This window comes from Schistocerca americana, chromosome 2, assembly GCF_021461395.2.
Source record: "Schistocerca americana isolate TAMUIC-IGC-003095 chromosome 2, iqSchAmer2.1, whole genome shotgun sequence".
NCBI lineage: Eukaryota > Metazoa > Arthropoda > Insecta > Orthoptera > Acrididae > Schistocerca > Schistocerca americana.
Genome location: NC_060120.1, coordinates 229,377,573 through 229,391,391, shown reverse-complemented (window position 1 = coordinate 229,391,391; position 13,819 = coordinate 229,377,573). Strand labels below are relative to the sequence as shown.

Below are 13,819 nucleotides of genomic sequence, written 5' to 3'. Positions count from 1 at the left end.
ATTCCTCGATTAACGTCGTCTCTCCATGATTATACTCGTGTGTTCCCTTCATTTCCTGCCACCCCGTTACCCAATCCATGGGGCCAGTGACACCAGATTTATTAAGCTCATTTCGAACGCTACTGAATGAATCTTGAGCACCTGCGACTCACCTCTGATCAATCTGTGAGAGTTGCAAGTAGTGATTGGCAGTCGTGGTTAAGGATAGCTAACCACCACTCTCGATGTGCCATGAAGTCTTTGACACCAGCTATGTTCGCTGCAGTTAGCACGAATAGTATGATAACAGGTAGGTGCCTGAAATTCCAGACCCTTTATAACCTGCAGATGCTGGAATGATTTATCCTTGCAGCTTGCATACAGGCGATGCACGTAAATCCTCTCACATGGATGCATTATTTGTCAATGTGAGTTTATGAAGATAATTTTGTAATAATCTAAGGATATCGTGCCAGGAGCTGTACTATTGTTCTGGAATCTTGAGAGGGAAAAAAGTCCTAAGACAGTGCTGGCTAAGAGCGGCGACATAGCTAAGTAGCCGTAATTGGAAAAGTTTTCTTTAACTCTCGCGAGAAAGGGGGAAGAAGGAAGAGCAATTCAGTGTAGAATTCCTGCCATGAAGAAGCTTCTCTCCTTGTGATAATAGTACCAGCAGTAATCTCCGGCCCGCATCTCGTGGTCGTGCGGTAGCGTTCTCGCTTCCCACGCCCGGGTTCCCGGGTTCGATTCCCGGCGGAGTCAGGGATTTTCTCTGCCTCGTGATGGCTGGGTGTTGTGTGCTGTCCTTAGGTTAGTTAGGTTTAAGTAGTTCTAAGTTCTAGGGGACTGATGACCTAAGATGTTAAGTCCCATAGTGCTCAGAGCCATTTTTTTTAGTAATCTCCGCCACGCACCACAAATTGGCCATCGTACATATAGATCTGATCTGGTACAAGGCGGACTTTTTCTTCGTATCTTTAGTTCTTTCACGCGTATCTAACAGTAACGTTATGTATATTAAATTTAAGAATCACGTTATTTTTGTTTCCTCACGTGGGTTTGTGTGTTAAATTTTGAAGCCGTGTAATTTACGTAATTTGCGTGCTAAGAGTGAAAATATTGTTTGTTCAGTGAAGAGAAACATCTCCTCTTGTACGTTGAAAGAGTGTTGGAGTGGGATTAACGGTTTGTACCGGAGACAATGTGTAAATCTTTTGCCAAAGACGATTTGAAAGTGTATAAGAAGAATGATTTTGTGTGAAAGAGTGGTACATAGTCAGTCGCTACTATTCAGGCAATCAGCAGAACAATTTGTATTTACAGAAAATTGTAACGGCGCTGGTCGATATTGCTGGCTTCGCGAGAAGCACACGAAGAACACAAAAATTTAGATATACGTTTGGAAGGTGTGAGCGGAGACTCAGACTGCCAAGGATTTAGGTTCGAATCCCGGAGATGCTTAAATTTTGATTAATAATCAGCATTGGTTCCCGAAGACTTCCGGCTTAAGAAGTCATCCTCATTCTGCCAACGGTCTTGTCAACGAGAGCGGAGGAGCTGACAGAGGTTCAGAGCATTCTCTTGTCCTAGGGGTGGGGAACTGCCCCTGAAGGCAGAAGAATCAACAAAGATCAACGGCATGAGGATGCCGGCACGGCATTGAAGACACATAAAGTGTGTCCACAGGACATGTGGCCTGTAATTAAAGAAGTGTCATGGTGATCTCTCCTTTAGCAAAAAATTCCGGATTAGTCCCCCATTCAGATTTGCGGGAGGGGACTGCCAAGAGAGAGATTACCACGAGAAAAAGATTGAATAATCAACGAAAGGATAACGTTCTATGAGTCTGGGGGTGGAATGTCAGAAGCTCGAACATGGTAGGGAAACTAGAAAATCTGGAAAGGGAAATGCAAAGGCTCAATCTAGATATAGTAGGGGTCAGCGAAGTGAAGTGGAAAGAAAGATTTCTGGCCAGATCAGTATAGGGTAATAGCAACGGCAGCAGAAAATTGTATAACGGGAGCAGGATTCGTTATGAATAGGAAGGTATGGCAGAGAGTGTGTTACTGTGAACAATTCAGTGATAGGGTTATTCTTATCAGAATCGACAGCAAACCAAATCCGACAACGATAGTTCAGGTATACATGCCGACGTCGCAAGCTGAACATGAAGAGAGAGAGAAAGTGTACCCTTTCCTGCTGCGGTTGATTTTACCCTGTACTCGTCTGACCTGAAATCCTTGTCTTTGACAAAGCCGTTGGCATAATGAGGGTGACTTCTTATACCTTAATCAAAATTTAAGGAGCAGCGGGATTCGAACCAGGTATCGAAGACGTTTGGATTATGAATCGAAATCACTACCCCAAGACCACGGGTGCAAACCATTGACAGCAGAAGAAATACTTCAATTGATCGATGAAAGGAGGAAGTACATAAAAAGTTTTCCGGGAGACTCAAGAATACAGATGTACATGTCGCTGAGGAATGAAATAAATAGGAAGTGCGAGGAAGCTAAGACGAAATGGCCGCATGAAAAATGTGAAGAAATCGAAAAAGAAATGAATGTTGGTAGAACTGACTCAGCATACAGGAAAGTCAAAACAACCTTCGGTGACATTAAAAACAAGGGTGATAACATTAAGAGTGCAACGGTAATTCCACTCTTAAATGCAGGGGAGAGACCGAATAGGTGGAAAGAATACACCGGGAGCCTCTATGAGGAGAAAGATTTGTCTGAAGAGTCGATTTAGAAGAGATAGGGGACACGGTTTTAGAATCAGAATTTAAAAGAGCTTTGGAGGACTTAAGTTCAAATAATACAAGAAGATGGTATCTGTTCTTTTGGACATATCCGGCCATTAACCTTCATCTTCTGTGCTGGATGCACACGCATTGCCCGAACTCTTACGGGACTCGGTAAGAGTATCTGCCGCAAGTAATGAGTGTAATGGGCAGGGGCACTACGAATGTAGTGTGAGGACATTAAGTTGGGAATGTGGGTCTCACGGGGAGCGTGCAAGGGAGAAATTCCTGTAGTCGCACTACCCTATGAGCCCTCGGTGACTCAGATGGATAGACCGTCTGCCATGTAAGCAGGAGATCCCGGGTTCGACTAGGGGCACACATTTCCAACTGTCCCCGTTGATGTCGACAGCTTAGAGTCTTGATTTAATTATCATTTCATAAAGCTTTGTGTCGTGCAGTCATCAAGGGTACACGAGTGGGCCTTCGGCTCCGAAAGCCCATATCGATGATAATTCGTTGAATGGTTCGCATGCTGAAACTTTTTGATGGCTCAGCACTGAAATCTGCAGCAATTTCTTCACGTTGACACGATTCTCTTCAGTGATCGTCGGTCCCGTTCATGCAAAGTCTTTTTCCGGCCGCAACGACGTCAGAGATTTGATGTTTTACCGGATTCCTGATATTCGCGGTGCACTCATGAAATGGTCGTACTTCATAGCTACCTCGGAGATGCTGTGTCCCATCCCTCATTGCCAACAGTGTATTCTACCTATTTACAAATCTCTGTATTTGAATACGCATGCCTATACCAGTTCCTTTGGCACTTGAGTGCATCGAAAAGTATACAGTAGCTGTCATTTCAAGCGCCACGTTAGAGAAGGAAGTAGGCACAACGTTTGCACATTCATGACACTGTTTCAATGCGCCAGTATTATTAATTCAGTGAATCTGAAATGTTTCCAAAAGTTTAAAATTTTCTCACATAGATATGTGAAGGTAACTAATTAAACTTAAGGAGAGGTGAAAGGATATTGTGTGTTCCTTGAAACACCATCTCAAGTGTTTGAATAAATGAAGAAAATTCTCAAGCTGCAACCATACACTAAAGACGTAGAGCCGCAGTGTCTCGAATCTGTGAATCCAAAGTCGAAAATCATTACAAACCACGCAACTGGCAGTATGTTAATGATAACATTTCATTAATCAGTAGTATGCTGATTGGCAAAAGGAAACTTAAGGATACAAACGTCGTCTGCGATACCACCGATATTCCGATGCATCAATGTTATATGGAAACACATCGTTGTTGATAAAACATTGACTTAAAAACATCGCTGTATCGAAACATCGACCTTTTTTTTAAATTGCAGAAGTTCGTGTACGGGATGTTGTAGTACTTGGTATTATTTTAGTATAAATAATGCAGTTTGTGTAAAATACTGAACGAGGACTTTTTCGCTAACAGAGGTCACAAAATATGTAAGCATTTTTATTAATTAAAGCACAATATCAGACACTCAGAGAACTGAAGTTAATAAAGAAAGAAGTTTTATAACAGTGTATCGCTGCTGGGAACAGTTATCAAAATCAATATTTATTTATTCAGAACGGAATTTAAAAACAACAGTTCCAAATGCCGCTTTTCCAGTAAACGATTTCGCTTTAGATAACAGTCGTTCGTTCTGAACTGACGTCGTCACGGTGGGTAAATATACGGTAACGCATGTGTACAATCTCGGAAACATACCATTCATATTATTCCACATTGCAGTTGAGTTTTGTGTAATCGGAGGAACTGTTAATCGATATATATATATATATATATATATATATATATATATATATATACTAACTTCACTGTCCGTTTTTGTGGAAGATACATGTTTCAGTTTCATTTTCCTGTGCGCTAAATGTTGATGTATTTACAGAAATATTCTTTTTTATCTGACAACGACGCCTCGCCTGACGATTCTGATAGCTGAGCAGCATTATCGGTATTCTTGACGAATCCATTCAAAAAAGCGGCCACTTTACTTTTAGCTGCGACATGTAAAAAAATGTGATAACTTGAACCTCGGGTCAAGAGCAGTTGCCAGCGCCATAACTCACCAGCAGTATCACTTTGCTGACAACCATTCAAGGATCATCAGGAATCTCTTTGGTTACCATTCAGTAACATTTTAGTACCAATCCGGTTATCTCATTGGCATAATTTAGCTCAGAGGTAGTAATCGCGGAGCTTCAGGCCGCGTGAGTAATGTTTGACTTACAACAGACGCTAAATGGACGAAACTGGAGTAACAACAGCTTCACCGCGTCCTGACATCGAGAATTATCTTCTCTGTAGTGATTGATTACTATCAGACACTGTAAGTTCTTTTCATTCACATTACAAGAGAAACTGGTCCTACCTGTTGAACTAGTTAGACAAGTTATATTATATAGTTCTGTCTCTTAGTTGAAGTAATCCGTATGATTTCCAAAAGATGCTGCAGTTCCAAAGGAAAATATGTCAAGAAACGTCACTAGAAGTAACATCAATACATTGATGTTTTTCGTATGGACACACCGATGGCAAAGTCCATGTCCTTCTACAAAAACGTGGTTCAGCATTTCTAAGGACAATGGAAAGGTACATTTATATGTGTATTTCCCCATTTTTCAATAAATTCACGTAATGTACATTTTACGAGTGCTGTTCGGATAATTAGGTCCGATCGGTCGCGAAATGGAAACCATAGAGAAAATAATACCTTCCAGCTACTTCGCTACACAGTCGTCGCTCCAAATTACACATTTGTGGTAGCGTTATATCAACACTCGCCATAAAAGACAGCCGCCTTTGTTTTCCGCCACTTCTTAACACTGGTGTGCAGTTTGTGCCACAATGTTGTCATCATACTCAGCGATTCATGTGAGCAGAGATGACCGTCAGAGGGAGCCAAGTCAGGCTCTGTGGCAGGTGATCAAACACTTCCCATCGAAAACACTGAAGGGGCGATCTCATTGCCCCTGTAGTGTGCGGCCAAGAATTGTCGTGAAGAGGGAAACGCATGACAGGTACGTTGTGTGGGGTTGCCTGAAATCAGGCGAAACCTCTCAACAGACACCCATACTTGGCGGGAGACACTATTGCTCTAAGCATCTTTCGTGCTCACCGTCGGCTCAGAACTGAAAACAGCAACGTGACGCGATTGGCAGGCATAGTAGCTACACTGCCCAACACATCTGTTCAAAGCTTCATCGGATTTTCACTGTCGTTTCCATTTCACGAACTGTCAGGCCTTAGTTTCAGAATAGCTCTTGCAGACTTTTTCCTTTATCATTGGGCCTTCATGGCCTGTTAGGGCAGAGTTTAGTTTATCTGTCTAAAACATCACGCAACCTCAAACTGTATACCTCTCCTCTCCATATACCACCTTCATCATTACAATCCCCCCTCCTCCCCCCTCCCCCCTTCCTCATCCATCACAAATCTTTTAACTATATATGACGGTAGTATCTGTTCCCGAAAGAACAGTTACTGTTGATGACCATGCAGATTTGCTAGAATGAAATGATAATTAAATGGCCACCCTAGCAATTCTGGATGTGTGGGATGTCGCATTGTCCTGCTGGAATTGTCCAAGTCCGTCGGAATGCACAATGGACTTGAATGGCTGCAGCTGATCAGACAGGATGCTTTCGTACGTGTCACCTGTCAGAGTCGTATCTAGGAGTATCAAGGGTCCCGTATTACTCCAACTGTACACGTCCCACACCATTACAGTGCCTCCACCAGCTTGAACAGTCCCCTGCTGACATGCAGGATCCACGTATTCATGAGGATGTCTCCATACCCGTACACGTCCATCCGCTCAATCAAATTTGAAACGAAATTCGTCTGATCAGGCAACATGTTTCCAGTCATCAACAGTCCAATGTCGGTGTTGATGGGCCCAGGCGAGGCGTAAAGCTTCGTGTCGTGCAGTCGTCAAGGGTACATGAGTGGGCCTTCGGCTCCGAAAGCCCATATCGACGATCTTTCGTTGAATCGTTTGCACGCCGACACTTGTTGATGGCCCAGCACTGAAATCTGTTGCAATTTGCAGAAAGGTTGCACTTGTGTCACGGTGAACGATTCTGTTCAGTCGTCGTTGGTCCCGTTCTTGCAGGATCTTTCTCCTGCAGCAGCCATGTTGGAGGTTTGATATTTTACGGATTCCTGATACTCACGGTACACTCTTGAAACTGGTCGTACTGGACAGTCCCCACTTCAACGCTACCTCGGAGACGCTTTGTCCCATCGGTCGTGCGCCGACTGTCACACCACGTTGAAACTCACTTAAATTTTGATAACGTGCCATTGCAGCAGTAGTAACCGATCTAACAACTGCACCAGACACTTGTCGTCTTGCCGGCCGGAGTGGCCGTGCGGTTCTAGGCGCTCCAGTCTGGAACCGAGCGACCGCTCCGGTCGCAGGTTCGAATCCTGCCTCGGGCATGGATGTGTGTGATGTCCTTAGGTTAGTTAGGTTTAATTAGTTCTAAGTTTTAGGCGACTGATGACCTGAGAAGTTAAGTCGCATAGTGCTCAGAGCCATTTGAACTTGTCGTCTTATATAGGCGTTGCCGACGGCAGCGTCGTATTCTTCCTGTTTACATATCTCTGTATTTGAATACGCATGCCTATACCAGTTTCTTTGGCGCTTCAGTGTATTTAGGCGTTTTGGGGATGTTCTCACCTTTACTAATGACAAAAAAGTGGTTCAAATGGCTCTGAGCACTTTGGGACTTAACTTCTGAGGTCATCAGTCCCCTAGGGCGTAGAACTACTTAAAGCTAACTAACCTAAGGACATCACATACATCCATGCCCGAGGCAGGATTCGAACCTGAGACCGTAGCGGTCGCGCAGCTCCAGACTGTAGCGCCTAGAACCGCTCGGCCACTCCAGCCGGCTACTAATGACAGATACGGCCTATATGAGCAGATTTGCTTGCTCGACAAGTGCTTGTATTTCACACCAGTCTGATATTTTTTGACATATAAATAAGGTGAAGAATCTTGGTATTTGTACACTATTCTTGCTTTTGTGATAATTTTATTATTTATTGCAGTTTTTGTCGTTTAACATGGCCTAATGCCGAAATTTGGATCTATAACAATAAAATAAAAAATATTACAAAGAAATCGAAGCAGTATCATTAAAAACTACCACTACTGTGGCTCCTGTCAGAATAAAAGAAATTAGCAGTAACAATGTCAGTTCCTATGAATAATACGTCCAACAAGGTTACAGTGTGATTATTTAATCCTCAGAGTGTGTCAAACCCCTGCTACTGTCTTCCAAAAATGGTCGAGAATACAGAGTTGTACGTGAATATTGCAGCGCTTCGATGTGCACCACGCAGTAGCAGGCATAAAACGCCTACTGTACGGACCAGCGCCGTGGCGCGTCTGCGCCAAAGTCCTCCTAAGCCGGATCTCGGCCCAGGGGCTGAATAGGGGCCCAAGTTGCGGCCAGAGGTGTTTGCTGACCCCAGCGTGCTCCCTGGACGGAGTAATTACGGTAGGCGCCGCGACTGCCGGTAATGAACGCGCCGTCTCCGCGCCACCTGCCGGCAGTGAATCCCCGCTGCCGGCGCCGCTTCCGCCTGCATTATTACGGCGAAATGTAAACACGGCGCCGCGCAGCGCGTCAAATCCACACAGTGGCTGACTCATTTTACGCAGCATGGAGGCCGTCTCTACCGTACCGTCACGTCACGAGTAGTCGCATACCGACAGGTTATCGAAACAGGCCCCCACCACCACAAGCACATGGTAATAAACGCGAAAAAGAGAAGTAGGGACCGGTTTAAGAATGAATGGCATTGAAACAGAGGATGACACGCATAAAGCTGAAATACTAAACACCATTTTCCAAAGCTTTTTCACAGAGGAAGACCGCACTGCAGTTCCTTCTCTAAATCCTCGCACAAACGAAAAAATGGCTGACATCGAAATATCTGTCCAAGGAATAGAAAAGCATCTGAAATCACTCAACAGAGGAAAGTCCACTGGACCTGACGGGATACCAATTCGATTCTATACAGAGTACGCGAAAGAAATTTCCCCCCTTCTAACAGCCGTGTACCGCAAGTCTCTAGAGGAACGGAAGGTTCCAAATGATTGGAAAAGAGCAAAGGTAGTCCCAGTATTCAAGAAGTGTCGTCGAGCAGATGCGCAAGACTATTGACCTATATCTCTGACATCGATCTGTTGTAGAATTTTAGAACATGTTTTCTGCTTGCGTATCGTGTCATTTCTGGAAACCCAGAATCTACCCTGTAGAAATCAACATGGATTCCTGAAACAGCGATCGTGTGAGACCCAACTCGCTTTATTTGTTCATGAGACCCAGAAAATATTAGATACAGGCTCCCAGGTAGATGCCATTTTCCTTGACTTCCGGAAGGCGTTCGATACAGTTCCGCACTGTCGCCTGATAAACAAAGTAAGAGCCTACGGAATATCAGACCAGCTGTGTGGCTGGATTGAAGAGTTTTTAGCAAACAGAACACAGCATGTTGTTCTCAATGGAGAGACGTCTACAGACGTTAAAGTAACCTCTGGCGTGCCACAGGGGAGTGTTATGGGACCATTGCTTTTCACAATATATATAAATGACCTAGTAGATAGTGTCGGAAGTTCCATGCGGCTTTTCGCGGATGACGCTGTAGTATACAGAGAAGTTGCAGCATTAGAAAATTGCAGCGAAATGCAGGAAGATCTGCGGTGGATAGGCACTTGGTACAGGGAGAGGCAACTGACCCTTAACATAGGCAAATGTAATGTATTGCGAAAACATAGAAAAAAATGGTTCAAACGGCTCTGAGCACATGGTACTTAACTTCTGAGGTCATTAGTCCCCTAAAACTTAGAACTACTTAAACCTAACTAACCTAAGGACATCACACACATCCATGCCCGAGGCAGGATTCGAACCTGCGACCGTAGCGGTCGCGCGATTCCAGACTGAAGCGCCTAGAACCGCTCGGCCACACCGGCCGGCAGAAAACATAGAAGGAAGGATCCTTTATTGTATGATTATATGATAGCGGAACAACCACTGGTAGCAGTTACTTCTACAAAATATCTGGGAGTATGCGTGCGGAACGATTTGAAGTGGAATGATCAAATAACATTAATTGTTGGTAAGGCGGATACCAGGTTGAAATTCATTGGGAGAGTCCTCTGAAAATGTAGTCCATCAAAAAACATGAGTATTGCTCATCAGTGTGTGATCCGTACCAGGTCGGTTTGACAGAGGAGATAGAGAAGATCCAAAGACGAGCGGCGCGTTTCGTCACAGGGTTATTTGGTAAGCGTGATAGCGTTACGGAGATGTTTAGCAAACTCAAGTAGAGACTCTGCAAGAGGGGCGCTCTGCATCGCAGTGTAGCTTGGTGTCCAGGTTTCGAGAGGGTGCGTTTCTGGATGAGGTATCGAATATATTGCTTCTCCCTACTTAGGAGATTCGAGCGCGAACGGAGGCTTTCCGGCAGTCGTTCTTTCCGCGAACCATACGCGACTGGAACAGGAAAGGGAGGTAATGACAGTGGCACGTAAAGTGCCCTCCGCCACACACCGTTGGGTGGCTTGCGGAGTATAAATGTAGATGTAGAATCGGGAGGGAGACCTGACTTTCTTCAGACGTATACGTTGGTCAAATAACCTACGCGAATGCAGCCGGGAGCTTTCGTCGACAAGCGCCGAAATGTCCACAGTAGCACACCCTGACATTTTCGAGGTATAACTACCAGTTATGCCGTAATACTCTGAAAGTGACATGGCCTGCTACTGTCGAAATATCGGCGCTTGTCGACGACGTCACCCGGCTGCATTGCCGTTAGTTATTTGTTAACACCTCGTTTGCTTCTACATGTACAAACATATTCCGCAGGCCACCTTAGGGAGCATGGCGGAGAGAAACTTCTACCATCCCCTTTCCCGTTCCACTCGCAAATGGAACGAGGAAAGGCTACTATATGCCTCCGTATGAGCCCTAATATTTTGTAACGTATTACTATCTTTACGACGTTTCTCATAGGGCCATATACGTTATCTCGCATTTCTAGCTGCTTCTTTCACACAAATAATGATAAAAATTCAGAAATTCAGGGTCGCCAGCAGCCCAAGCCCTTCCTAACTATTTAGAAAAAAACGGAGCTGGAAAATTATTAGTTTAATTACTTTAATAATTTAATTAAAAATATGCAAATTTCTTTCAGTATGCAGATAAGTAGCACTCCATGTCGTGCATGAAGCAAATTGATTAATTCAGGATTGGAAATCGGAGAAAGTGGGTAAGATCAACACCACAGAACTTATCTTTCACGTACATTATATATTGTATCTAAGTGTTTGGTTGCACATCCTAACTACACATAATTGGTGCCTGACTAGAAATATTTAAGTAAGAGTTACGCGAGAATGTAACAGAGCACAATTCAACTACAGCAAGAAGACAGAAGACGGGGATGGGAGACAATGATACTATCATCTCCTTTGCATTCATACCATAAAAATATCTCAGTGAGGTTCGCATTAGGATTCTACGCATGCACTATTCTGAACAGTGGTTTAACCAATGCGCAAGGTTGTGCGATAATTATTCAACATGCTAACTGCGTCTGCTGCTTGCAAACGGCCGAACTAGAGGACGTGGTGCTTTCCGAATCAAACTGTTGTACTACTTTGTAGAAAGCGCACGAAAGAACAGATATTCTTGCAGAAATTATAGCTCATTAAACAAGCAAACTGTTAGAATAAAGCCTATTGCGGTGCCGTGGTGGACCAGAAGGGTCATTGATTACTAAACACGTGGCACAAAATCGACAGGCAAAGACAAAAGCAACCTCCACAAAATATAAGATTAAAAATCATACTCCCCTCGTCACAGTATTACACTCACGTACGGTTGAAGTGATCCTACCCAGCTTTTCCTAATCAGATTTACCGTTTGAAATTCTACTTCATCGTTGTTCAAAACGAACAAAGTAACTTCCACACTTTTAACTCAAACACTAAAAAATCGCCTATTTAAAGCAATATAATTATGGCACATTCGGAAAAATAACTTGCTTCACACGCTTGAGTTAAGCTGAAGTTCTTAAGTATTTCAACAGTTAAACATAATGAAGTCCTAACTCATCCTGCTTCCTATTACCTGAAACACCCCTTAAGAGCTGCGATCCGTAGTCACCAAGCGTTCACCGAAGAGTGCCCCTTCCTCTTTCGAGATTACCTAGCTCCCCGTACAGTGGAAGCTACCAGAGGAGTCGCCCTCCGTCACCAACCTCACACACAAAAACAGCCTTCGACTAAGATGGGTAAACCTCTCTGTTCAGGTATTGGCAACCTAAGTTGGTCATCCTGTGCTCTCCTTCGAACGAGAAGCAACATCGTCTGCTCCCAGCAGACGATGACCAACTCAGCGTTTCCCACATTAAAACACACATATAATCTTCAATAGGCCTTATTTGAGTGCTCATTCTTTCTGGAAGAGTTCATGAATTGTGCTAAAATTAGGTAGTAAAGTGAATAACGTTGTACCGAATTTCGACAAGCGTCTTATGAAGTGACTTCACAGAGACGTTTCAATTTTTTATCTTCGCGGTTCTTACGATAGAAGTACGTTGGCGGCAGGAGAATCGTTCTGTAGTCAACCCAAAATGCCGGTTCTCCATATTACCTCAAAAGTGTTTCGCGAAAAGAACGTCGACTTCCCTCCAGGAATGCCCATTTGAGATCGCGGAGCGTTTCCGTAGTATCATCGCATGTTGATCGAATGCGCCGGAGTAATATAGCAAGCACAACGCTGATTTGTCTCGCTGTCTTCCTTTAATCTCTTTTGGTAGGGATCCCAATACTTGGCCAGTGTTCCGGAATGGTTCACTCTAGTGTTCTATAAGCCGTTTCCTTTACAGATAAGCTACAATTTCGAAGAATTCTCCCAATAAACTGAAGTCGAATATCTGCCTTTTCTACTACCGACCTTTAAAGTCCTCACTAATTCTGTATTCGAACGTTATACGAGTCTTTTTTCCTACTCATATGCATCAAACTGCATATTAGTACATTTAAACCATGCTGCCATTTGTCACACCAAATAGAAATTCTCTCTAATTCATTCTGTATCCTCTTACAGTCAGTGACGACACATTCCTGTACACTACAGCGTTATCAGCAGACAGTCGCAGATTGTTGCTCATCCTCTCCGTCAGACCATGCGTACACTGGCGTGTAAAGCTTAAGGACGAAAGTAACTTTCTCATGCTGTATCACTGTCAGAGAAAATAGCTCGATGAGGCTTGGACCACATATAAAACGAAGTGGCCAGCATAGGAGCACTTTCCAGAACAAGCATTGGCATCCGTATTGACCAAATATCCTATTAAGAACAATGTCCCGCCTTTGTAATATCCAGGGGACCATCATGAATCGTGGTGACTTCAGTGTAACTATTGTCTTTGAGTGAAAGTGTCATATCCGTTCGTCTCATTACGTATTCCTTTCACTTACCTTCTGCGCTATACTGTAGGTTTTTTTTTCTACATACGGTGCAAATTTCATTGAGCTACATTACTTGACGGTGAAGGTTACTTTCATCCTTATGGTTTGCACACCACTGTGTATAGAGTACAGAAGCGGGGCTATCACAATTTCCTGCGTGTTCCTGATGATACTCTTGTGTATGATGAACACTGGTCGTCACCAACATACCAACTTTACTATATGGGAGTCTTCGAGCCACTAACATATGTGGGAACAAACATTTACGGAAAAAATCGCAACACCAAAAACTTTCGGAAACACATTTGTATACTAAAATATTTAAGTGAGTAACATTCCAAGATCACGAGTTAATGTACGCGCGAGATAAGGCAGCACAAATGCGAAATGCTGGTACATTAATAACTGGCGCAACCGCCAGAATGTTGAATGTAAGCATACCAACGTGCATGCATTGCGTTTACATTGACAGTTTGTGCGATAGAGTTCCATACCTGTTGCACCTGGGTGGTCAATACAAGTATGGTTAAGGCTGTTTGTGGATGACGCTGGACTA

General features: G+C 43.7%; 1 protein-coding gene across 1 annotated transcript in view; it reads right to left on the bottom strand.

The window, feature by feature from the left end:
* Positions 1–8,430, bottom strand: part of LOC124593912 (extracellular serine/threonine protein CG31145-like) — a 324,714-nt gene extending 316,284 nt beyond the window's left edge. Inside the window, exon 1 of the mRNA XM_047132262.1 lies at positions 8,245–8,430. Coding sequence (XP_046988218.1) covers positions 8,245–8,430 — 186 coding nt within the window. The remainder of the gene's footprint in view (positions 1–8,244) is intronic.
* Between the last annotated feature and the right edge of the window lie 5,389 nt (positions 8,431–13,819).